At 42.3% G+C, this 24,770-nt stretch overlaps 1 protein-coding gene across 4 annotated transcripts in view; it reads right to left on the bottom strand.

Moving 5' to 3' along the window:
- TMEM178A (transmembrane protein 178A) overlaps positions 1-24,184 on the bottom strand; it is a 52,917-nt gene extending 28,733 nt beyond the window's left edge. For 3 of the 4 annotated variants that reach the window (XM_009184049.3, XM_003908542.4, XM_021924772.1), the window contains exon 1: positions 22,764-23,347. In XM_009184049.3, coding sequence (XP_009182313.1) covers positions 22,764-23,163 — 400 coding nt within the window. In that variant the 5' untranslated portion in view covers positions 23,164-23,347. Of the gene's footprint in view, positions 1-22,763; positions 23,348-23,793 lie in introns of those variants that run through there. The other variant, XM_009184050.3, reaches the window with a different exon arrangement.
- Between the last annotated feature and the right edge of the window lie 586 nt (positions 24,185-24,770).

Raw genomic sequence — 24,770 nt, 5'->3', positions numbered from 1 at the left:
GTTAGTTACCTAAGGCAGACATTCTTCTCTTTTACAAATAAGGAAAACAAGGCATAGAGCGCTTAAATGGCCTGCCAAAGGCCACATAATTAAACGGGACTGATACTAACTTACTAAAACTGTACTATATGTCACGTTCTGTGCTGAGAGCCTTACTCACATTTCCCTCATCTAATAGGTTCTATTGTTACCTCTGTTTTACAGAGGAAATTGAGGCTGAGAGAAGTTAAATAATCTGCCTACAGTCCCACAGCTAACAAGTGACATAGATGGGACTGAATTTGCACCTGCCTCCAAAATCAGTTCTTAGATATCTAAACAGACTTTGTCAGATAAGAATTACTATGACTACATCTGATCATGCCCAGTTAACCCTTTCAAGTGAACAGGGATAGAGCAGGCAGGCCTGTGTTGACACATGGCATTGCTTTCTCATGTCAATCTGTACATTTCCATCCCCTTTGCTTTCACACTGATACCTTGAGGCTGCCTTCTACCCACACTGAAGCAGAAACAGACTCAAGGAAACTCCTGTATCAAGCTCTGCATAGAAAAGCTCCTTTCCCTGCTTGGTTTTCAGGTGCCTGAACACCTGACTGGAGCTGAGGAAAACCCCAAAAAGGGACACAGGAGTGACCAGGAAGCAAGAAAAAGGTGCAGGAAAGTGGGGGCATGAAGGGAAGGGACTCCAGCTCTCTGTAACCTCAGAACCCTAGACATGCATGAGCCCCAGATCAGGGATGGGAGTTAGGGGTTCAATACCTGATGAGGATGGGAAGGGAAAACCTCCTCTTGACCAAGTGGTACTGACATCTCCAGACAGAAATCTCTCTCTGAGTGGGGAAAGGGGGCCCATCCCCACAGTTGTGCCTTCTAAACTGAATTCTTTATACTTCCTCCTACCTGAATGTACCCACCCACCCCACATAGTTCAAACACTCCGAATAACTATCAGGCGCTTGACCCTAAAATACAAATAGACATCTGGTCCAGTTCCGATGACAGCATGAAGGGGAGGTATGATCCTCTTTCTGTTTACCACCCATCCTTATCACATCTAATCCCAACAAGGACACACAGACTTCCTGGCTGCAGGACAAGGAGAGGGTGAGATAACTTGCAAACAGTCCAGACCTGTACCTTACTACCCTTCTCACTGCATCTCATAATACAAACACACACATACCCACACACACACACGCATGCGTGCAAATATACTCTGCCATATTTTAGGCTTACATCTCAGGCCCCCAAAACGTTTCCAGCCTTAATTTTATGTCAAGCAGCATGATGACATAGCCAACCAGGCAGGAGGAGAAAAAGTGCCATTAGGCAGTTTTGCTAAGCATCCCTTCAATCAGCTATTTGGGAATTCACTGCTAAGAACCAGTGGATAAGAGGAGTTTAGAGGAACACAAAAATCAGAGGTTAGCACCCAGCCCCCACTCACTCTGTCATTCACAGCTCTGCCCGCTCACCTGCTCCCCATCCTGCCCCCAGGCGTTACTGCCTACCGCACTCAGACTCTCCCCTCTGCCACCAGCCACCATCCGCAGCCCAGAGCTGCAGCACATCAGCATTCCTATCACTCCCCTCAACCCAAGGGGAAAACATTCCAGCTGCCTTGTACTTAAGCATCACCCTCGGCACCATAAGCCGGTGCCTGTGCATAATTGACAAGGAATATGTTGATAAGAAATGGGACTGTTCCAAGTTTCTGAAGGATAAGTAGGTAATTAAAAGAAAAACCTAATTTAAGAGAATTCTGAAGACATTTTTAAAAACTGTCTAGCAACATCCTTTATGGATTATTCTCTTTTACCAGAACACTTCTGTTGTGCCTTTGTTTGATATTCCAAACCTGGGGCTGGAAAGCCACTATTCTAGGGCATCCCCAAGTCCTCCCCACTCCTCAGGGGTAACTACAGAGCCCTGGGCTAGGAGTAGCAAGCCCACCTCTGTTTCCCTGCAGGGCTCAGAAGTACATGAATTTTCCAAAGTCTGAGCACCTGGTGACTTCCTGCTCTGGGCTCAGTAGAGTGCTCTCTGAGGACTGGCACCCTGGCTAGTAGCTGCCCCCACGTGTGTAGGGCAATGCAAAAGGTCTCAGAGAAGACCACTAATCACCAAGGCACGAATGTGCAGGGGTGAAATCAGCTTCAGCTCTCCCTGCTTCTGGATGCCCCACTTCACAGCCTGACTGGTTTCAGACCGACAGTGAGCCAACCATTTCCTGAGACACACAAACAAACAAGCTCTTCAGACTGCAGACCAGGAGGCTGTCACTTCCTCACACATGGCCTGGCATGTTCTTCAGTCTGCACAGCCTCCCCATCCTGGAGTTTGGCTTAATAATCATGGTCCTACTACCCATTAGCTAGCTTTCTACCTGCAGCAAAGTAAGTCTCTGAGTCTTAATGTGTAAAATGGGGCTGATAATATTTATCTCATCGGAATTCCAAGTAGTACAAGAGGTCAGGCACTTCTTATGCATGATCACCTTTAATCTATGCGTCCTGCCTTTACCTTACATGGTCACATCTAACTTAATTAGTTTTATCTAGCCCAATTTACTGAAGAGCCTCACCTATTAGACCCTATAATTTTCCCTCAGTTCAATCCTATCTATACAATGAACGAAAACAAACAAAAGCCCTACCCTCACAGAGCTTAGAGTCCAGAGAAGGACAGGGGCAGTATTGAAAGACTAGCACAAAGAGACGTCAAATGACAACTGTGACATAAAGGAGAAGTACTGAGTGTTCCGAAATCATACAACAGGGTGCCTGAGCTGTAACAGAAAGAGGGTTGACATCCCCAGGATAAGCAAGATGATCCTTTAGGGCAGAAGGAAGAGCATGCACAGGGCTTTGTGGTGAGAGAGCAGCTCACTCTTGAACAGGAAGACCTGCAGGCCTGGGCTGTGGAGAGTAAGGGGGCATCATGGAAGAAGTTGCTAGAAAGGAAGGAGGCGGCTAGACCATGGAGAGAATGAAGGCTGGGCCGAGACTTGCTCTCTATTGGGAACCCCAGTGGAAGTCACAAGAGATTATAAACTAGGAAAAGGCATGATCAGAATTGATTTTTTTAAACAAGCAAAAAACATTTTACTCTGGCCCCTGCATGAAGAACAGATTAGAGGGTCTGGTAGTAATATAAGGGATGGAAATATAAACAGGCCAGTACAAAACTGCCAAGAGAAAAAGGCTCCAGTGAGAGGAGGTTGGAGAATCCTTCCTGTGTCAGAGTCAGCCGGGTCCAGGGGCACGTGTGGGTGGCACTGTTCTAGACAGAGGAAGAGCAAAAGCGAAGGTGTAGGGGACAGGATTGTTCATAGGAACTGACAGAAGGTTCAGTATTGCTGGAGCAAAAAGCATGAGAGGGAGACTGATGAGAAATGAAGAGCTAAGAGGAAAGGTCGGCAGGGACCAGGCGGGAAGAGTTCCCTCCCCCACGCGACGAGGCTCCATCCAGTAAGTTATCGGGAGCTGCAGAAGGATTTAAGCAAGCAGGTGATATGATCGAGTTTATTTTAGATAGATGGTTCTGTCAGTTGGGTAAAAAAGGGATATGAGGAGATATGGGAATAGGTGGGCTATGCATCCACACATTAAACTACTATGCAGATATTAAAAATGATCAAAACTGGAAAATTATCTGGCTTAATGCTGGATACAAAGCAGTATATTTCACAGTATCTCAAATAATACGTTTGTGTACACATCAGCATAAAGACTGAATGAAAACAAATCTTTTAACAGGTTTATATAACTAACTGGCAGGATAACAGATGATTTTTTTCCTTCTTTACAGTTTTCTGCATTTACCACAATAAGCATGTATATATAAAAGCTCATAATCAGAAAAAAAGATTTAAACTACATGAAGTCAGCATGAATGGCCCTATCAAACTGATAGCAATAATTTACAGTTTGATAGCACCTGATATTTAGCGACCCTAAATCTTAAACCACAAGATAAATATCATTCTATGTTCACAGAGGGGGAAATAAAAAACATGGAAGCAAAATGATTCATTTAATGTGACACAAAAGGCTAGAGGCAGAAGCAGATCAGAACTAGGTAGATGCATGCACTCTTCAGCTGGTTCAATTATTTTTGCTGAAAAGTTACTTGAACAGAACAGATCATACACAATTCAATAATTAAGATAACCAAAATAATTAGGAACAGCCCAACAGACTGCATGATTATCAGCCCAAATCAATAAAGAAGTCAATCCAAAGCCTTCAATAAATAAGGCAGCATCCACTGCTACCGGAACTGTAATTCCAGAAGCCTGATCTCAAGTACGTCAGTATTTTTCTAGAAGTCAGGAGGGGGCTGGTATTAGAAGGGAAGAACACAGAAGTCGCTTCCACACTGTGCCCATCCTCATCCATACTGATTGTGTTAAAAGGAAGGGAAAAGCTAATGCTTGTGGTACACGATTGTGGCATACTTAACTCCCGTGCCAAAATAGGTGGCATACAGCCCTATTTCCCTAATTGCTAATCATCTCGTTCGTGGCTTTTTCCACACTTCCCTCTCACTCTTAGGAACCACAAAAACCCAATCTCAGGTGAAATTACAGCTGCATATATTAGACTCTCCAGTCTCCATCCTGCCTGGGATAAGCCCCCGTCCACATCCTGGACAGGGAAGCTGTGTCCCGAAACAGCACCAGATCCGATTGCAGGGCATGTTACTTCTCTTCCGTGGGTGCCCAGAAAATGCAGCAAAGGAGAGCCCCATGTGAGACTGGCCTTATTTTTATTTATTTCTTTTAAAACTTCAGAAAAGCTTAGAGAAACCCAGTGGTATTTTTAACATGGCTTCCATAGCCTAAAATAACATTCTTAGCTTTGCTGGATGGGTGAGGTGAGACTATGGGGAGGGGCGATAGAGGAGGTAGGAGGCTTCCCAAAATTGCCAGCCTTGCAGATTAAACAAGTGCAAATTAGTCAGTGTCCAGATTTATGCTGAAATGGACGAGACCGTATTTTGCAAGCTAATAAAGCGGCATTTGCCTGTAAATACAGAGAAAATGAATAACCAATTTAAATTTTCTTAATCTACTGCAAGTAGTCCTGAAGATCAATAGAATAACAATTAACTAGAAGTTCTGCATCCATGGGTCCTAATTCAGCCTTTGCCACTACCATCCCCCCTGTATCTGCTTTATCTTGAGGAGGTGGTAACGGGCTGTCATGTTAGAGACTGGCTGGCAAGCCCAGGCTGTGAATAGGAGAATTGTGTGGGATGCCCCACAGATGAGATCTGCTCACACATGTCAGTCATCTGGACACTTTCACAGACCCTGTGACCCCTTTATATTTCTGAGCCCTCTTGAGATCCCTTGGCTATGTAATTCTTGCCCTGCTTTCATCCTCATCTTCTCCTCTAGGAAGGAGAGTCACAAAATTTACATCATTCTCTAAATAGGAAATGCCATATACCTTGATACTCTACTTACTAAGGGCCACTGATTAGAACACAGAAAAATATCTCAAAGGCCCCAGGCAGTGGCAATAAAGTCCCAAGTCTTCGCCAGCAGGAGTACCTCCTGAAACCTCACCTGGGAAATATTTGCCCTAATTTCAGACCTAATATCTACTTGCTTCATCTATGGCCCCCTGTTCCTGGCCCGGCAGAAGCAGCAAAGTGGAATATTCAAAGGGACAGCCAGAGGCAGACAACAGAAGCAGAAGGATATGATATTTAGCAAGACAATCAGCATTTTAAAAAATCAAAACAAGCACAATCTTTAAAAAAAAAAAAAAAAAGTAGTAAACTGCATCTTTTAGTTTTAAGGTAAATAGTTCTACAAACCTCTGCATTCCCTAAGGGAACCTAGGCATTACATCATAGTTCACACTGATAACCTTGAGTCATTAAGCAAAAGTTAAAATTAGCGCTTTCCATTTTAGAAGGCAGACGTGTGTATAATGCACTGAATGAATATATTTATCCAGCTAGATAAACACAAGTTTTGATGCACAGAGAGGTAGGTTTTAGCTATTTGGAAAACTCATTCTGTACATCCTGATGCTCCAAATAAGTCATAAAATGTAATAATAAGGTAAACTGTTAGAAAGCATGAAGTCTGACCCTTTGCTTTTAAAATGAGAAACTGAGGTCCACAGAAGTTGAAATGACTTGCCCACGTCCCACAGGGAGCAGGAAGAGCCAAGGCCAGGCCTACAGCTCCTGGTTCTCAGGGTTCCTAATCCTCCCCCACTGGAGCACAGGAACACCATCTCCACTGCAGACAAGTGATAACTACCAGCAGTTCCAATGTTATTCTCCCTATCATATACGCTTAGTTAGGAAACACAGCTCCTTTCTCTCTTTGTAAAAACTGCTCTGAGTTATGTGAGAGAAAGTTGCTGTGTAAATTTAAGGTGCTTTTTCTTTCATTCCTTGACTAATGCACTTATCATATGGCTGCTACAGAGTAATTTCAGTTTTCTAGTTCATAATCTCCCAGGGATTTTGTAACACTCTTCCCTAGTGTGACTGTTAGTAGAATGAAACAAACAAGCAAAAATCCCAACAGAATAAAAAACAATTCTAAGAAATATATTTTCAAATCAGACACCAAATCGAAGACCAATATGTAATGGCCCTCGTTCATGGAGGTGTCTCTCTCCCCCTCTTTCCCATCACTGTCCAGTACAGTTCTATAAAGCTATATCACACATTTTCATTTTTCTCCTCTTAATCTTTTAAGTCTTCCAAATGACCAGAATGCTTATGACAGGGCAGACATGGGGCAGTATGCTCAATACCTTAGATCATATACATTCTGTCTTCTGGAATTCACACTGTGGCTCTCTCAATAAGGACCAGCATGACCCCGATGGAGATGCCACAGATCTCTTGGCGTGTCTACCCAGTGTCTGCTTTGTGTGGAAGGATTTAAGCAAAAACAGGTCCTATTAAGCATCAGAGGTTGAGTAGCAGGTCTACCATTATAATCATTGCCATGTATCACTACAGAGGTTTACCTAGATATGTCCTTTCCTCAGTATAAAGGAGGAAACGGGGGGTCACAGAAAGTCATGTCGTGTTCAAATTTCTTGAATAGGGCTTTGGATAAAATTAACTATTATCCCAATTGCAATATGTGGCAAGCTACCTAGAAATAACATTCAAGGAAAAAAAGGAAGAAATTGAAATGAATAATCAAGATTCATAATATAAATTAAATTAAAGCGATTAAATACAACTTCCAGGTATTTAACACAGAATTATTAAATTCAAAAAGCACTACCTAAAACTTTTGAATAAAATGAAGCACAATTATAGACTTCTCTTTGCCTTCACATGAATTATGAGTATTAAATACTCTCATGAAGCAAAGAAGGAATAAACCTAGAATGTTTTTCCTATTGCAACAACAACAACAACAACAAAAATGTGGTTTTTTTTTTCTTTCATCAAAATCTTTTCAAAACTTCTTCAAAGAAATTTAAAATGGGCAATTAAGGCAAAATTTAAATTATACTAAGCAATTTTCTAAAGGGTATGCACCTTTTGCATTTTCTACTATGAACTCTAATTCCAGTTTCTGACACCAGATATAACTTATCAATTCCCTATGAAATCATCTAAGAAAAAAATTATAAATTACACAGTTGAGTCCTTCTAACTAAATGGTAAATGTTGCTCCAACAGAACAGAATTCCTGGAGCGAAAGAAAAGTTCCAGTTTCTCCTTTGAATCCCTCAGGAAATGAAAACGAAAACTAGCATTAAGAAAGCATGTCACATTCAAAAGAGCAAAGAAAAGCTCTGTGAGTGAACAATTTGAAAACAGAAAAAGGCCCTTAAACTTGGGCTGTCCTAATGCTTACCCACTTCTAGAGAGAACTGACCTTTTCCCATCCTGACACTTTGCTGAGTTAATTAAGCTGCTGTTTTCCAGGCATCTTATAATTACAGCTGGTTAAAGCTACAAGAGACCAAACAGATTACACTCATCCAACCTCCATATTTACATATGAGAAAATCAAGATCTGAAGAGGTAAGGTCACTTGCCCAAGGTCACATAGCTAGTTAAGAGCAGAGTGAAGAACACGCCCCAAATCTCCAGTCTCCTGTCACCTCAGTAAACTGCAAAATAAACTTGTTAGGAGGAAGGTCGCTTCAGAATGCCAGGAAAACCACCGGTCTCTTGAAGAGCCACCTCTGCTTGAGGAGCCTGAAGAGCACCCTCGCACCCCACATGATTCTCCAGGCTTTTTTCAGCATACGGGAACCTCCCTAGTAGCAAGTCTGACACAGCAGCAGAATGGTTCAGTGAAGAGCCTGATGAAGGACAGCAACCAAGAGTCTTTCTTGCAGCAACTCATTCCGGCTATTCTACTTTCTGATCAAGGAAAGTATGTAACTGGAGTTGCAACCATTTTACTGGAAAAAGAACATTTAATGAACCAAAACAGAAAAAGGACATACATAGAATGAATCTGGCAAAGCATGACCAATATATTGAGTTCCTGTCTTCTGAAAACTGCCCTGCTAGGTCCTATGAAAGAACAGAGACAAAGGAAGAGTTTCTTGAAGGTAGTGACTTCCTATGGAGATAAGCAGAGAGACAAGAACAGCTACATAATGATATAATCCTTCTATTAAGGATTAAGAACATTTTATGAGGAAAATCTCCAGAAAGATACACTCTTTGCTAGTTATACACTGATTTTTTTGAATACTTCAAAAATAAAAGCATATAATAAATGTTGGCATTTTACCCATCTACTACTATTACTATTTTTTTTTTAACATCAAGTACCTTATCTTCTTTGGATTAATAATTAGTGTCTTAGTCTTTGAAAACTGAGAATAATTCTCACTTCTCCTGTCCTTGAATTGAACAACAACAGCAAAAACACTGAAGTGGGTGAGAAGAGAGTGGGTCAGATATGACCGTGATTTGAATCGATCTAAGGCAAATTTCAACAACCATTCTATGGCAGATCGCCATGTGCCCAATATTAACCTGGATGGTATCCATCCCTGGCCTTAAGGTACGATGTAAAATTAACAAGGAAACCATACATTACAATGTCAAAAGCTATCATAAAAGTATTCATAAAGCACAATGGCATCCCAGTTAATATAGCAATTAATTCTGCAGGGAATGAGAGAGAGGCTGAGGACAGAGGCAAGGAAAGCCAGAGAGGAAATAAGAATAACACTAAGCTTTCAAGGAAGAGTAGACACTGTCCAGATGTACAAGAGAGGATAGTATTCAGGCAGAGGAAGGAATATTCACAATGACACAGAGATACGGAAGTGCAGGTGTGTTGAAGGACTAGACAATGGTCTTACGTGACTTGATCCTCGATTTCATGCAGAAGTAGCTGGGTATATAACCAGAAAGGTAGCTGGAACCACATGGTAAAAGCTTTTTTATGACCTGCTAAATTCAGACTTGTAGCTGTAGGCAGTGGGAAATGATCAGAGATTTGGGGTTTTTTTGTTTACATCTTAGCTAAAGTGTACGATTTAGTGACATTTAGTACATTGTGCAATCATTCCCAATATCTATTTCCAGAACATTTTCACAAACCTAAAAGAAAATCACTTACCCATTAAGCAGTCACTTCCTATTATCCCCCTCCCTGTTTTCTGTCTCTGCGGGTTTACCTAGTCTGGATATTTCATAAATAAAATCATACAACTTATGGCCTTTGGTGTCTGGCTTCTTTCCCTGAGCATAGTGTTTTTAAGGTCCATCAGCGTTGTAGCATGTGTCAGTATTTCATTCCTTTTTATGACTGAATAATGTTCCATTGTATGGACATACCACATTTTCTTATCTATTCATCAGTTGATGGACATTTAGATTGTTTCCACATTTTGGCTATTGCAAATAGTGCTGTTGTGAACATTTATGTGCAGTGTTTTTGTCTTGAGTATCTGTTTTCACCTTTTGGGGATATATACCTACTAGTGGAATTGCTGGATTATTTGGTTCTTCTATGTTTAACTTATTGAGGAACCCATCAGATATGTTTAGCTAAAGGAAAGACAAAAGATTGTATTTTAGAAAGCTAAATGTACCTAATGGATATTTAAGGAAACAAAATCTATAGAGACGGTTCCCCGAAGATCCACCAAATAGTTGCTCATCTGTTCCTTCCTGCCTTCCTTCTTGGGCTTCCTATCTCCTTTCCTTTCTCTCCTGCCTGCTTGCTTGCTTGCTTCTTTTTTCTTGTCGAACCTACAAGTTGGCATGCAATATGGTGGTCCAAATATATGCCCACCCACATACCTTGTGGCTTTACACCATCTTCTGAGGCTTCTGTGCTAAAATCCTGCTAGCTCAGCCCATCTGTAACAGTTCAGATTGTTTTCTTGCTTCATAATTCCTGCTCTGAGGAAGTATCAAGCTGTAATAAATAGGTCTCTTGGTGTTGAATGAGAGGTCCAAGAGGAGCCTGGCACAGGAAACCTGAGGTTTGCTGGAAGGGTTTTGATTTGAACATTCCTGCTGAGATGACCAGGGTCTATCTTCCTATACTCTCCCTCCATCCCACTCCTCCAAACACAGAAACATACACTGCTAAACAACTGCTTCCTCCCCAGGTCTTCCAGCTTATCATTTCAAAAGCAGATGATTCTTCACAGAAATTTCAAAGATAATGAAAGCGCAATACAGACATGAGTTAAGTGGCTTTTCTTCCAATTAGAATTGATTACTTTCTAATTTTGAACACGTGCCACTATCAACACACCAGGACACTGGCAATAGCAAGGAGTGATTTGCTAATTTTCTTCTTCAAAGTTGTTATATTTATAGATGCACTGGGAAGTTGTAATGATGGTCACTCAGTTGCCAGTCAAAGAATAGAAATGAAATATGTTGTTGTTGTTTTCCTCCAAGAAATCAAGAAGTTAAAAACAAGTCATAGCCTGGCTTGAACAGATTCTATAAATGAGCCTGGCTTGAGGAGTGGGGGTGAAGGGAGATGCTCAGAAAAATGCTCTCCATGAAGCTCTTCTTGGGAGGCACTGATCATCCAGGGTGGGGGGATGGGGAGGAGAGTGAGGACAAAGGCTGTGCATCTAGAAAGCACTGAAGCACCAAGCTCACCAATCCAATGTGTATTAAATTCATAGCAACTGCACCTTCTGATCTTAGAGTACATTAATATTCCCTAAAATGCACAATTTTGAACATTTTACCTTCCATTTTAAAAGTGCAATTATAAATAAGCCTCCTTAGAACTAATCATGCAATTTCTGAGTCTCTAGAGATTAAAGAGACTCAAACAGCTCTTCAAAAAGAAAAACACAGGGCTTTCAGGGCACTTCCATGTTTCTATTAGGGTAGTATGTGGAGAAAGCAGTAGATCTGGAAAAGGTGGGAGGAAATCTGAGTTCTCCTCTCAGTCTTCTCCTACTATGGAATGACCATAGGCAGGATGGGGCTGCCACCTGAACACCCCTGCTGCTTCAGGCTCTATCTTGTGTGCCTCGCTGGAGCCCCTCTTCCTTGGCTAACCAAAGCCAGATTTTGTTCAGCTGTCAACCAGCCAAGTGCTTCCTGGGGAGACTGGGCCCTTCTCCAGCCTCAGCACTGCAGCTTGATTGGTCTAAGAAAATCATGGTCCGTTCCACTTGCCAGGGATTGCTTTAAGAATGGTCACATGACATAATTCTGGCCAATGAGACCTGTGGGAAGACTGCTGGACGACTTCTGGGAAATTACATTTATTGTAAAAGAAGACATCAGAAAAAGGGGCCTGGCCTCTTCTGTTTCCTAGATCACTCACAGAATTCACAACTAGCAACTCACAGAACTGTCATGACCAGGTAGAGACACAGCTCAAGACAAAATTGCCTACCTTGGGTCTGTTAAGCCCAAAAGCATTGAATCTCTTTAATTAACTAGCCACATGCAGGCTTTCTCCAGACTTCCTGTTACACCAGGTAATACATTTTCCTTGTAGGCTAAGTCATTTTTATTTGGGTATTCTGTTATTGGGCACTTAAAGGCCCACCCAACTGAGTGGATAAATGTTTATCAAGCACTTTATCAACTACATATTTTAAAATTACACCCACAACCCAAATTATAATGTTTCATATCTAATGAGAAATACTGCTGTATCTGACCTGGTTTAGAAATAACTATAATCCCAACACTGGGAGGCCGAGGTGGGAGGATCGCTTGAGGCCGGGAGTTTGACACCAACCTGGTCAACAAAGCAAGACCCTGTTTCTACAAAAAATATTTAAAAAGAAAATTAGCTAGGCACGGTAGAACATGCCTGTAATCCTAGCTACTCCAGAAGCTGAGGTGGGACAATCACTTGAGCCCAGGAGTTTGGGGCTGCAGTGAACTATGATTGCACCACTGCAGTCCAGTCTGGACAGCAGAATGAAACCTTGTCTCTAAAAAAGAAAATCATTTTTAAGAAATAAATAACAACTCCAGAAGACTACATGTATGGAAGAATACCTGACCAGAAAAAAAAAAAAAAAAAAAAGAAGTCTGGCATTTTAACCTGTAAATACAGCCAGAAGAACGTGAAAACAAGAACTGTGTGATAACTTAGAAATAAAAACATGCTCTAAAAAACACCCACGCCACAAATTTCCAAAATTACAATCTGGGGCCTATTAGCAAGCAGCACTCACTTTCCCCCATGGCATCATCAAAATATTACTGCAGAATCATCCGTATCAGTGGTTAAGTAAACAGGGAACTACTCTGTCTCACGCCTCTCAGTGGCTCTCAGACCTGTTTATTTCAGTAACTGTCACATGTGTATGGCATGCAAAACTGTGCCCTTTTATGCTTTCTCCTGTCATTATTTTTTAACTTTCCCAAATCAGGTGTGTTGGGACCTGTTCAGAGGACTAGCAGGTAACGAGTTATTTATACAGCTGCCAATTTTCCAAATCAGTGGCGGTGCCTAGAGATGACTTTGGGGGACTGAAGCACCCATCTGCAGCTCCCCGTATACCCCCAACACTTCAAAATGCACAATCTGGATGAAGCCCCTACCCCTACATCTTCTAAACAAACATCAAAGGGCCTGCTCCTTCCAAGCAATATATTCTGTCTTACAAATTAAAACCCATTTGAGATTATGCTGATAATAACATCCCCCTTGCTCGCAGGCATTCTGATAATATGGTTTCAGAGAGAAATGGAGGCAGTTAGAGCTGGTATGCCAGGTTTTGTGGGTAATTGACAGGACTTTGCAGCCCAAGTGTAAATCACCTATCACCCACATTATAGTATAAAAATCAGGTAAGAATCACTGCTTGAAATTCCTTTCAATTCTATGAATTTTTTATTCTACACGTGCTTATTTTCCTCCTATCAACTTGAATTTCAGAAGGAAAAGGTAACCCTCGAGAAAAAAAAAAGAGAAAGGAATACAAAGACTTTGATGCTTCTTCAGAAGATAGCTTCTGGCTGGATTTTATCTTTTACTGCTGTATAGTAAACAGTTTCTTTGTGTCTTTTTTGTTTCAAACTTGAAGAGAAAGAAAAATTTTTTTAATTTTTTTAATTTTGTTTTTCCATAAGTTATTGGGGTACAGTTGGTATGTGGTTACATGAGTAAGTCCTTTAGTGGTGGTTTGTGAGATTTTGGTGTACCCATCACCCGAGCAGTAAACACTGCACCGTATTTGTAGTCTTTTATCCCTCGCCCCTCTCCCACTCTTCCTCCCAAGTCCCCAAAGTCTATTGTATCATTCTTAAGCCTTTATGTCCTCATAGCTCAGCTCCCACAGATCAGTGAGAACATACAATGTTTGGTTTTCCATTCCTGAGTTACGTCACTTAGAATAATAGTCTCCAGTCTCATCCAGGTCACTGCAAATGCTCTTAATTCATTCCTTTTCATGGCTGAGTAATATTCTATCGTATGTATATATATCACAGTTTCTTTATCCACTCTTTGATTAATGAGCTCTTGGGTTGGTTCCATGATTTTGCAATTGTGAATTGTGCTGCCATAAATATGCATGTGCAAGTATCTTAGAAAAAGACAATATTTTTAAGAACTGTTCATGTTGGCAGTCACTGTTGCTTTTCCCGCCACTCTTTGATTCAGCCTATCTCTTTGTTTTTCCAACACTTGTAAGTTGTAGCTTCCTTCAACCAAACTTCCATCATCTGAACACCAAGAGAAGTTTTCCTACAATGTGTTGGATGCTAAGGATTAGATCATCTGGAATAAATGGTTCTTAAGTATCAGTGGCATAAAACAGATATTGAGCTCCAATTGCCATAGGTTCAGTTGTTCCAGTTGGCCATTGTAAGTTTTTTGTTCCCCCCACCCTACAGTTTATCTTCTGCTATGTCAAACTGTGGCTGTGATCATCTGTTTCATAATTTTCAAATCATATGACACGTGATTGATGTTGTTGTTTTTCCAGGATAGCTCATTGAATAACATTTAACAGGATGCACATACTTAAAATTCTAATTGTAAATATTACTGTAAGCAGCTTTCAAAATTGTGAGAACTTAAAAAAAGGCATTGAAACTCAAGTTAACCAGCAGCCTGCTCCCACTCACTCAGACGCCCTTCCTCACTACTCTGGGTGTAGTTAGGGAAAGCACATTCCCATAGGACCTGGAGGACTTAACACCCATGTTTTTCACTAAGCAGCCTTCTATAAAAAAAAAAAAAATTCATTTTTAACATTTGTTGAGTGAAGCAAGTGTTCACATCCCCCACACCAAATAAAAATCCCTTAAAATGTAGACAAAAGAGATCCAAGCCTAGTATAGCCTCCCATCCACCACTGCCCCTACCCTGCTAGTTCTGCTGTCACAGACCTTAAGAATGCAAGTTAGTACTTATTTGCAAGGCAGATGGAAGCATGGTGTGGGTTTGCGTTTGAGTGACCTGTTGTAAAGAGACAATTAAGCCTTCTGGAATTATCTGTACACTCAGAATTTCCTACTTACATTTCTGGAGTCTCTTCCCTATCTATAGAATGTAAAATCACTTGGTGAAACCAAAAGGGAATATATTACATCCTTCAGGTTCTTAGGGTAAAAATGAGTTGATTGATTTTTACCTATGAACAAAATATTAAAAAGTCTGAACACTGGAGGACATCCAGCAAGTTATAGAAAATAATTCACTGTGTCCTCAGTAATTAAAGATAACGGAAACTAAAATATGGTTTGTATTGTCCCTCTTTGTTCACTTGCTAATGCATTCCCTGATGGGTGTCCCCATGACATTACTGTTGGGTCTGCAATCAGCTATCTGGCGGAGTTACAAGAAAGATGGAGTGCAGCATGTAGTTTCCCGTGACTCTGCAGCAAACAAAGGCTGTCAGCTTCATGACGACGGCCGAGGCGGACTCTCTCATGCTCCAAGAAGTTCTGTTGCATCCTTTTAGTTATGAATAAAACTTGCAATAAAACAGACTAATCACTGCAATCACTTTTAACCACAGGGAAACACTATGAGAGAGTAAAAGATAAACTGTCATAAATTTTGCTAGTTTAAGAAGATAAATTTCACTTTCTATTTACAAATTCATTTTGATAAAAATCTTTACAATTAGCTTTGCAAAGTTTTAGACAATATCGATGATGTGGTTTTAGAAAAAAAAATAGTAACTGTAGAAAAAACAAAATTGTTTAAACCTAAAGATATGATCTTACCTGAACTACCCCCAAATACTGAGCTGTTTTACTCCAAAGGAGACACATTTGCTATTTGTATTATTTGCCAATCCTCCACTGTCACTGGTTTCAGCTTTTTTCTTCCATCCCATCATTGCTATTGGGAGGGAATGGGAAATGAAGAGGCTGACCAGACCAAATCTGATTTTATTTTTATTCTTTTAACCAGGAAATAATATAAGAAAATGGACCACAGATGTGCACACAATCGAGAATCAAAGGACAGTGGAATATCCCTGAATGATAAGGTAAACATAAGAAAGGAAGGCTCAGGGCACGAAGAGATGGCCAGTCGGAGGTCATGGTTTGCTTGGCATGAATAATCTGTGATTATAATATGATAATCTGCAATTATATGATCTGTAATTATAATCTGATTATCTGGAACTCACAGCACTACAGATGTACACAAAGCTGAAAGCAAAGTTCATTCTTGGTAACTGTTGGGGAAACCCTGTGACCCACCTAAATTCCTTCAATGTTCCCATTCCCTAGCGTTTCACACTTAGCATTGACATTTTCTCAATGGAATGGAATGTCCAGATGCTCCTCCAACAAAAGCTGATCTTTTATAGCAATCAAGGACATTTATTAGGTGAGGGAAACCCAGTGACTCACACCTGTAATCCCAACACTTTGGGAGGCCAAGGCAAGAGGATCTCTTGAGGCCAGGAGTTTGAGACCAGCCTGGGAAATATAGCAAGACCCCATCTCAACAAAGTTTTTGTTTGTTTGTTTGTTTGTTCGTTCGTTTGTTTAAATCAGCCAGGTGTGCTGGCAGACACCCGTAGTCCCAGCTACTCGGGAGCCCGAGGTGAAAGGATCATTTGAGCCCAGTTGAAAGCTGCAGTGAGCTATGATCATGCCACAGAGCTCTAGCCTGGGTAACAGGCAGAGCAAGACCCTGTCTCAAAAAAATGAAAAAAGAACATTTGCAATTACAATTATGAGCAGTCTGCCTGATGGGGTTGGAGGGCTCTTTTTGCTATCTGAAGAAGAAAAATCAGTAGCTAAGGAAAAAAACCACAGCAACTCGGGTATAATTGGATGTGAACTTTCTATGACATAGCAAACTCTTCCTTTTTTCCCCTCAAGGCCATTGCTAAATGTTATCCACGAAACACAGTGAATGAAAATGTCATTGATTCTGGCAATTTTGATCACAAACCACTTAAAGTACCATCCACTTTCGTGTTCATAAGTTACTTTTAAAAGACAATTCCTGTGTGCTGATAGTAAGAATGGAAGCAAGTGTCTTCTTTTGATGGCAGAGTGGCAAGAATTTAATTTCTATTCAAGATAACCTTCATGATTGTTAGCAATAGAATGTGTTGAAACATTGAATATCACACTTGGGTATGTTCAGCCTCAGCACACTGTGGAACAAGCTAAAACCACAAATCTAGTCATTAAGAGTTGTGTAGTATGAGCTAGCAGTAGTTTAATCAAAAAAGGGCTCATTTAATACTGTGCCTAATGTCAGAATTGATACAGAAATAAAATGCATCTTCTTCTCTCCCCTGTGCAAGATAAATGTGTGTGATATAACAGCACACTGGGATACCCGCCATGAATTTCAGCTGTGATAGGAAAAAATCCCTCCTCCTCTGCTCAGATGAGAGACGTGGCTCTGAGCAGTGAGAGAAGCAGTCTTGAGAGTGGGGTGTGTACATGCCAGGGGTGCACATGAAATTCTTTGGACAGTAGCAGGAAAATAGTTGAACTTCTATTTATATCTATTTATTACCACATCCCTTCAAAATTTGCTTTTGCCTGTTTTATGATGTATGTGTCAGTACAGTCCATGCACATAATTTAAAAATGAATAAACATAAATCACAGAGCGATGCTCAAAAGAATTTCAGAGACTACTTGCCTTGAGAAGTAAAGAGGGAAAGAAAAATGAAGTCTTAATCGTATCCCCAGAACACCCAAAACTGAAGAATCCCTTTTACCAGCAGCATCTTTTAGCCCAAGAGAAGGTCTGAGAACAATCTGTGAACCACTGGGTCAAGGAGGAGAAACGGTGCTGGTTTCTCAGCTTCCCTAGATATATTTGCTCTTGGAAGATAATTATTCTAACACAAATTATACTTTGGTCTACAAACAAGCTGAAGAAAATCATCAATCTATTTCTGTGTCAGGTAGAACTTGGTGGGTCCTGTACAGACTATTAATTTCATAGGAAATAAGCAATAGGAGAAGCAAATAAATCATGAGCAGAGTGAAAAGCAGACCCAGTGAATTCCTACCAAATCTCTCACTTTCCTTTTCTTACAGAGAACAAAATGACAAAGTATTTATGTCCCACTGTCTTTGATATCTGTTTATCTCATTAGAGGAAAAATGCTTCTCCAACCACAAGAACATGTTCTGTTCCAAGTTTCAAGAATTCAAACCCAGATGATTTATACAGGTCGACATTGTGCATACAGACTTAGAATCTTCACATTTCTGAAATCCTATGATTTTTAATTTTATAAAAACAAAACACAACATTAATTTTCAGTTTTGTTGCAGATAATATGTAATATTAGAATTTCATTGACACGCACAAAGTATATATAATAGAAAATAATGTTAATTGTTTTTAATGAAAATGTTTCATTAAAAGTTAAAGGCTAGTGTGAACAGTTGAACTTCTAATGTCATTTCTATGACTCTGATTTCTATTCAAAATTGATTTCTCCAAAGATCTACATAATGTATTTGCAAGTCACATCAATGTTTATTTATTAAAGTCAGTGTTTTCAAGAACTGAAAGAAGCATTGCATAATGTTTCCAACTGAGTCTCCTTCCATCTGTCCTGTCTTCCTATTCATCCAGTAGTTGAAACAAACATACTGCACTTGGGAGAGAACAGCTAGGAGTCCCCCAAAGGATGCTGCATGCAATCACTCTGCCTTGTATTTTCTGTCATTTACCCATCAGTGCTATCAGCCATCCCCAAGTATTCTCCCACCCTGGTCCTACGACCTACTAAGAGTAGTTATAATATAACCAACTAGGAAATACAAACTCCACTCCTTGAAATAAACTCTATGAAGGCAGGGATTTTTATCCATTTTATTCACTCCTGTATCTGCTACACCTGATACAATAACCAACCTCCAATGTCTATTTGTTGAGTGAATAAATGGATGAATTAATGAAGAACTATCTTTAGGTCACTTGTCATTTCTTGGCATCCTTTTGTAATCCATGACACACTCACTTACCTTACAGATTTTTACACCTAAAGACTTCTTTCAACCCCCATCCCCACACCCCACAACATTCCCAGTGCCACAGAGGTACCTGAAGCCCTAAGCTTTAAGTCCATTTTGTTCAACTATTCCAGCACTCAAGTTGCTGGGTGAAGGCTGATTTCATTTGCATACTTTTCCAAGTCAGTCCTTACTTGGACCAGCAAAGCTTCCTCGGCATCAAAAGTTAGCCAGTGCTGCAAGAAGGGCATATATGGAAGACTAATTGAGAATCATCTGACCAACTTAAACACAAAAGAACCCCCACATATTTAGCCAAAATCTTCTAGCATTACCTTGTACATAATAGGCTTCTAATGGGCATTTACTAAATTGGATAGTAAATATGGAAATACAGTATGAATGTAATATCTCTAAAGCATTTGGTAAGTTCTCATGTTATCCCAGTGAACAAGATAGTGAAATGTGGATTGGTCAATATAGTACTGTTAAGAGAATTTGCTGCTAGAAAGACAACTATGTTTAAACTATGCTGGCAAATATTTTGGATTGTTTTATTTGTCAGTCTGGTAGAATAGCACAGGGTTCTAGTCTTGGTTTTTAATGAGCTTATCAATAACTTTACCTCTATTCTTACTGAAGGTTCTGGCTGAAGGTCAAGCCTAGACCATTCCAGGGTCTAGGCTAGATAGAAGTGAACTAGCATCATAATGAGAGTGTGAAAACAAGAATTTGATGATTCTCCTAAATATTTATCCCGTTGAGATAAATGCTTTTCTAGCTCCAATGATTTATCTTAAGTAGACTAATATTGTAGAGTCTGTGCATATTTCTAAATTAATCTCTTATTGCCCACATTGCATGTTTCTATCTCCTTACATCTCTCAGAAATATCTCTCTCTTGTCTTGCTTCCAGTGATAGGAAATGTAAATAATTCCTATTATGAGAATGTTTTCCATATTATCAGCTCTACATTTTCTTCCCTGCACTCCTCATTTAACTCCCAGCTTTGCCCTCTAGGTCCTGTGGACCTAGACCTGACATCTTTGCCTCTCAGAAGCTCACTAAGTATGCTAGGCAGTTCTTGAGCCCTTTTTCCACCCCTCCCCACTCTCCAATCTGAAAAAACTTTTCTTCATTTCCTACAATTAAAATTTCTAAACAATGCTAAGACTCATAAACAAGGTAATGCATAGAAGAAAGAATAGAACTTGGGACTCTAGTTGCTCAAATTTTAAAATTAGACATAGTGTTAATTTCTAGTTTTATAAATGGCTCATTTAAGAAATTCATACCACAGCCACTAATGTCAGATGCCAAAACAAAGGTGACAATGTTTGCCTAATATGGGTGCCAAAATCATCTTTGAGACAGGAAAATGTTGGTGACATTTTCTTTTCTCAAATTATTCACAGACTCAGAATTTTAAAGCTGTTCATGTCACCCATACATTTCACAAATGATGAAACTGAGATCTAGAAGAATTATGTAACTAGCCCAAGGTTGGTTAGTAGCAATGTTGCAAGGCATTTCTGGACATCTCCCAAACAACAAATTATGATCCTATAACGTACCAATGCCTGTTCTTTCCTCCAAACTCCTCGTTCCTTAATAGCGTCAGCTCATTAACTTTGCAAGAAGCTAAATTTACATTGTTATTAATTATAACAATGACAGATATGCGAACTAGAAAATTCTCTAAAGAATAGTCATCTCTCCTAATAATACCACAGACAAGGAAACTGAAGGCGAAGAAGGCCTTGATACTTGGAGAACACACTGCAATTTAGCAACAGAGCCAGCAATGAGGCCCATATCTTCTGCTCACAACCTAGAACTCTTCAGTGTTCTACACAAAAGATAAGCTAAACACCATCAATATTATAAATCTGAGATTGTTTTCATCTAAAAATAGGCATTCATGACTGGGAAAATATAGTTCTTTTAACGAGTATATGAGTTATGTCTTATGGAAGTACTGGGCTAGGTAACCATTTGTCAGAAAGACTGTAGAAGGGAGTTTGAACAACCAGTAGATGTTCAACTTCAATGACCTCTAAAGTCCTTCCACCTCTATGATTATTTGACCCTGGACTGCCCAGGAACAGGCACCTCAGCTAGCCAGGGCATTTCCAGAGGCATGGTGCAATATCCTGTGGGGGTCCCTCTTCTACTGTAGGTTGGACTCTGCCCTGCTGTTTCAGGCATTGCTCTATATCCAATTTACATGCAATCAAATACTCTAAGCATAGAAAGTGTAAGGAAATGCAGTTCTGTCATTTCCAAAGACAGACTACACTGCTTAGCTTTCAAAATTGCCTTGCCTAAATGAGCACTCCATAACTGAGCCTCCACATTCAGCTTTTACAGTTTGTTCATGTACTATGCTACTATCAGAATTAATTATGCAGCATCTTCATGAGGAGAAATCAGATTTGGATGCAAGTTAGGAGAGAAAAGAAAATGGTGCACTTCCCAAAGGAAGATTTTACTGTATCCAATTCCCCCAAAAGTGCTGGAGTCCTTCCACACGCAGACAGATTTTGGATGGCAGTCCCCAGCTGAGTTAGCCATGGGAAGGAGGAAGTTGACATGTTTGAGAAATGAAGAATCCGCCAACTAACAAGACTCTGAAGGCCAACACATTATTAACCCCCTCTTTTCTATGTCATTCCATTGCAGACTGTAACTCAACACAAATTTGTCCGTTTGTTTTCCTGAATGACTACTAAATATTAAAATGTACTGATTTTGGACTTTTTCTTTTTTGACATCATGAGTCCAAGAGAAGAGATGTTGATTTTTTTTTTTTTCATCTCAGAGGGGGAAAATATATTGAATCAAGTTCTGAAAGTTAAAGGAAGCTTCACAAATTGTCACACTGAATATTTTTACATGAATGGAATTACCAAAAAAAAAAAAAAAATCAAACTATCTGATAGCATTCGCAGAAGCCAGGTGTTGCACAGATTTCAGAAGAACAAACTGATGCTCTACAGCTCAGTGCCAAACAAAACAAACAACAGAAACAACCTGACAAGGTACCACGAACAGAAGACAGAGTGATAAGCAGAGAGTGAGTGCCCAGATCTGGACAGCTCTAGTTTAAAGGGTGAGGGCATTTTCTCTCCTCAGTGCCTGGACAGCGAGAAGGGTGGAGATATGGGGTCCTCAGGAAGGTTGGAAAGCAGGTGTCCTATCTGCCTTGGGCAGCCTCCACCAGCCAACGATTGGTCTCTGAAGTCTAATCTACACACACTCTGCACTTCAGGGGTGTGGAGGAAGGTTCCAGGGCCTCCTTCGCTGCCCATCAGCCCCACCAGGCTGGGATGACCACATCAGTTCTGTCTGACACCAGCATCCTTACAATACAGGGAAAGCCCCTTCCCCCTCTTCGGAGGTTGGCACCACTTTTCTTCCAAACGGTATTTACAAAAGGAAAGCACAACTTGAAGGAAGGAGCCCGGTTGAGAAAAGTCGAGTCTTTGACGGTTAGTCCCCCTCACGGGGAGCAGCGTCAAGAAAAGACACACATGTCAGGCAGGTGTACAAAGGCGGAGAAGACGGGGAGAGAGAGAGAACCGGGGAAAGGGAGGCAAAGGCAGGAAAGGAGACAGAGGCGGGAGGTGCGGCACGGACTTGAAAGGACGCGCAGGGTGAGGACGAAAGAAGCGAGTCAAGGAGAGCGAGAAGAGGGGAGGCAGAGGGGAAAGAAAGGGACGAGATAAAGGCTGGAGGCGGCGGGAAGGATGCAAGAATGCGCCGGGGCGCGGGGCCGCGGCAGAGAGGGGGCCACGGGGACCGGCGCACCCCTGGGAAGCCGCGGGCTGCGCTCCACGCGCGGGCGCCGGGGACGCGGGGAGCGCCCGCCGCTCACCTTTCAGGATGAGGGTGTCGATGTCCCGGTCGATGCCCAGGAAGTAGCACTTCCTCCAGAGGCCCGAGTAGGTGGCGAAGAGGGGCCGGCCGCACTCGGCATCCAGCCCGCCGAGCCCCAGCAGCGAGCGCCAGGACTCGGGGTCGGCGCGCCCCGGGCCACCCGGGAGCAGCCGGCGCCCCAGCGGGGGCGAGTCCCGCAGCGGCAGGTGCGACAGCGGCATCAGGCGGTTCTTCTGGTCCGGGGGGTCGGCGCCCGCGCGGCTGCGCTCGCAGCTCTCCTTGTGGCGCCGGGGGTCGGTCTCGTACCAGTGGTCGGTGAAGATGGCCGTGACGAGCAGCCCCAGGGAGCACAGGCTGAGGCCGAGGCTGAGCGCCGTGACGAGAGCCCGCGGCTCCATGGCTTCCCGCCCCGCCGCAGCCGCCGGTGGGCTCGCGCGCCGCCGCCAGACACAATGCACTTGGCCCCGGCTCTCCGCCCGCTCCCTCCCTCTTCCCCCCACCTGCCCCCCACCTCCCTCCTACGGCCTCCCCACCCTGCGCGCCCGGCCCGGCTCGCTCCCTCTCCCCCGGCCTGATCTCGCCTCCCACCGCCCGCCCGCCCGCCCCCGGCCCGGCCCCCGGGCTCCTAGCCCTCCCCTGCGCCGCTCTCGCTTTCTTGTCCCCCTCCTCTTCCCCAGCCCCCTCTCCTCGCCCCGGCGCCCCCCACCCCGCGCCCTCCCCTCGCCCCTCTCCCTACCTCCGATCCACAGTCCGCCCTCCTCTCCAGCGACCCCCCTTCCCCTTTTAATCTCTCCTCGCCGCCCTCATCCTCCTCTCTCCCCTTAACCCTGTCCCTACTTTCCCTCGACTTTTCTCCAACTCTTCCTCTCGCTCTTTCCCCCACTCATTTGCTCCTCTGCTCCCCGGCTCCTGGTGCCTTTATATCCCGGCTCTGGACTCGGTGCCTCTCTCCACCTACCCCTCAGCACACCCCTCCCGTCCTCTTCCCTCCAACGACCTTAAAAGACATCCACCGACATCAGACTCACTCTTGTCACTTGTCCAAGTTGATTTTGATCAGTGTCCCGTTTTGTACCCAGGAGCAAATCCCATCCAGGTCGGGCTGCGTGGTAACGTTTAACTCCTTGGAATCTTGATCTGGAGCTCGAAGGACCCTTTGTCCTGCCGCCTGCAGGATGAAGCCTCTGAGACCCCTAGGCAGCCAGCTCTATCTGTCGCCGCTTTCCCTCTCACATGCCCATCGCTTAGCCTCTAAGCATTCTCTCTGCTCAAGCCCCTCTCCTGAAAGAAAAGACACCGAGTGTCAGTGGAGCGATAGAACGATGACCAGAGATTTTTCTCCCACTTCATTTCAACCTGCTATGAGATGGACTTCTTTTTTCATTGACTACCTCCATCTCCCGCCAGACTCACTGGCCTCCTGGAATTTCTAGAGGAGCCTGGAATCAATGAACCCTGGCAGTGGCACCTGCTCCATGAGGTGATTATTGCCTTTGCATACAGCAAGCCCCCAGTAATAAATCAAAGTAATGATTTTCTCCTATGTAGGTTTCCCTCTTGGGCTGGGGGGTCGGGGTCAATAACAAAGCAATGCCACACACCAAAGTCAACACCTGAGCCTGGGGCAGTTCTGCCGTCTTCCAGTCACAGAGGTTACTTCCAAGAATGACAGGCAGATTCACATTTTCTAAAATGAGGAAACGCTAGGACCCGGGGTGCTAAGAGTTAATCACTTGCGCGGTATAGTCAGTCTATACCACAGAGGTGCAATACACTCGTGCCACTCAATGTGCCCTTGTGGTCATGTCGGAGACAGAAAACCATGCTGCATTGGCCCAGGGATGAAAATGCTTGTGTTCTTATGCTATGAAATATTAATGATGAAGAAATTATGAGGCATTCATTATATACTAAATGTCATTATTCCATGATTTAATGGGACTTATTAATTAGTGCCCTACATCAATTGGTATTAATATGCTTTATATCCTTCCTCTAGAATGAC

Source organism: Papio anubis, chromosome 14 (assembly GCF_008728515.1).
Source record: "Papio anubis isolate 15944 chromosome 14, Panubis1.0, whole genome shotgun sequence".
Lineage (NCBI taxonomy): Eukaryota > Metazoa > Chordata > Mammalia > Primates > Cercopithecidae > Papio > Papio anubis.
This window is presented reverse-complemented; position numbering and strand designations above follow the sequence as displayed.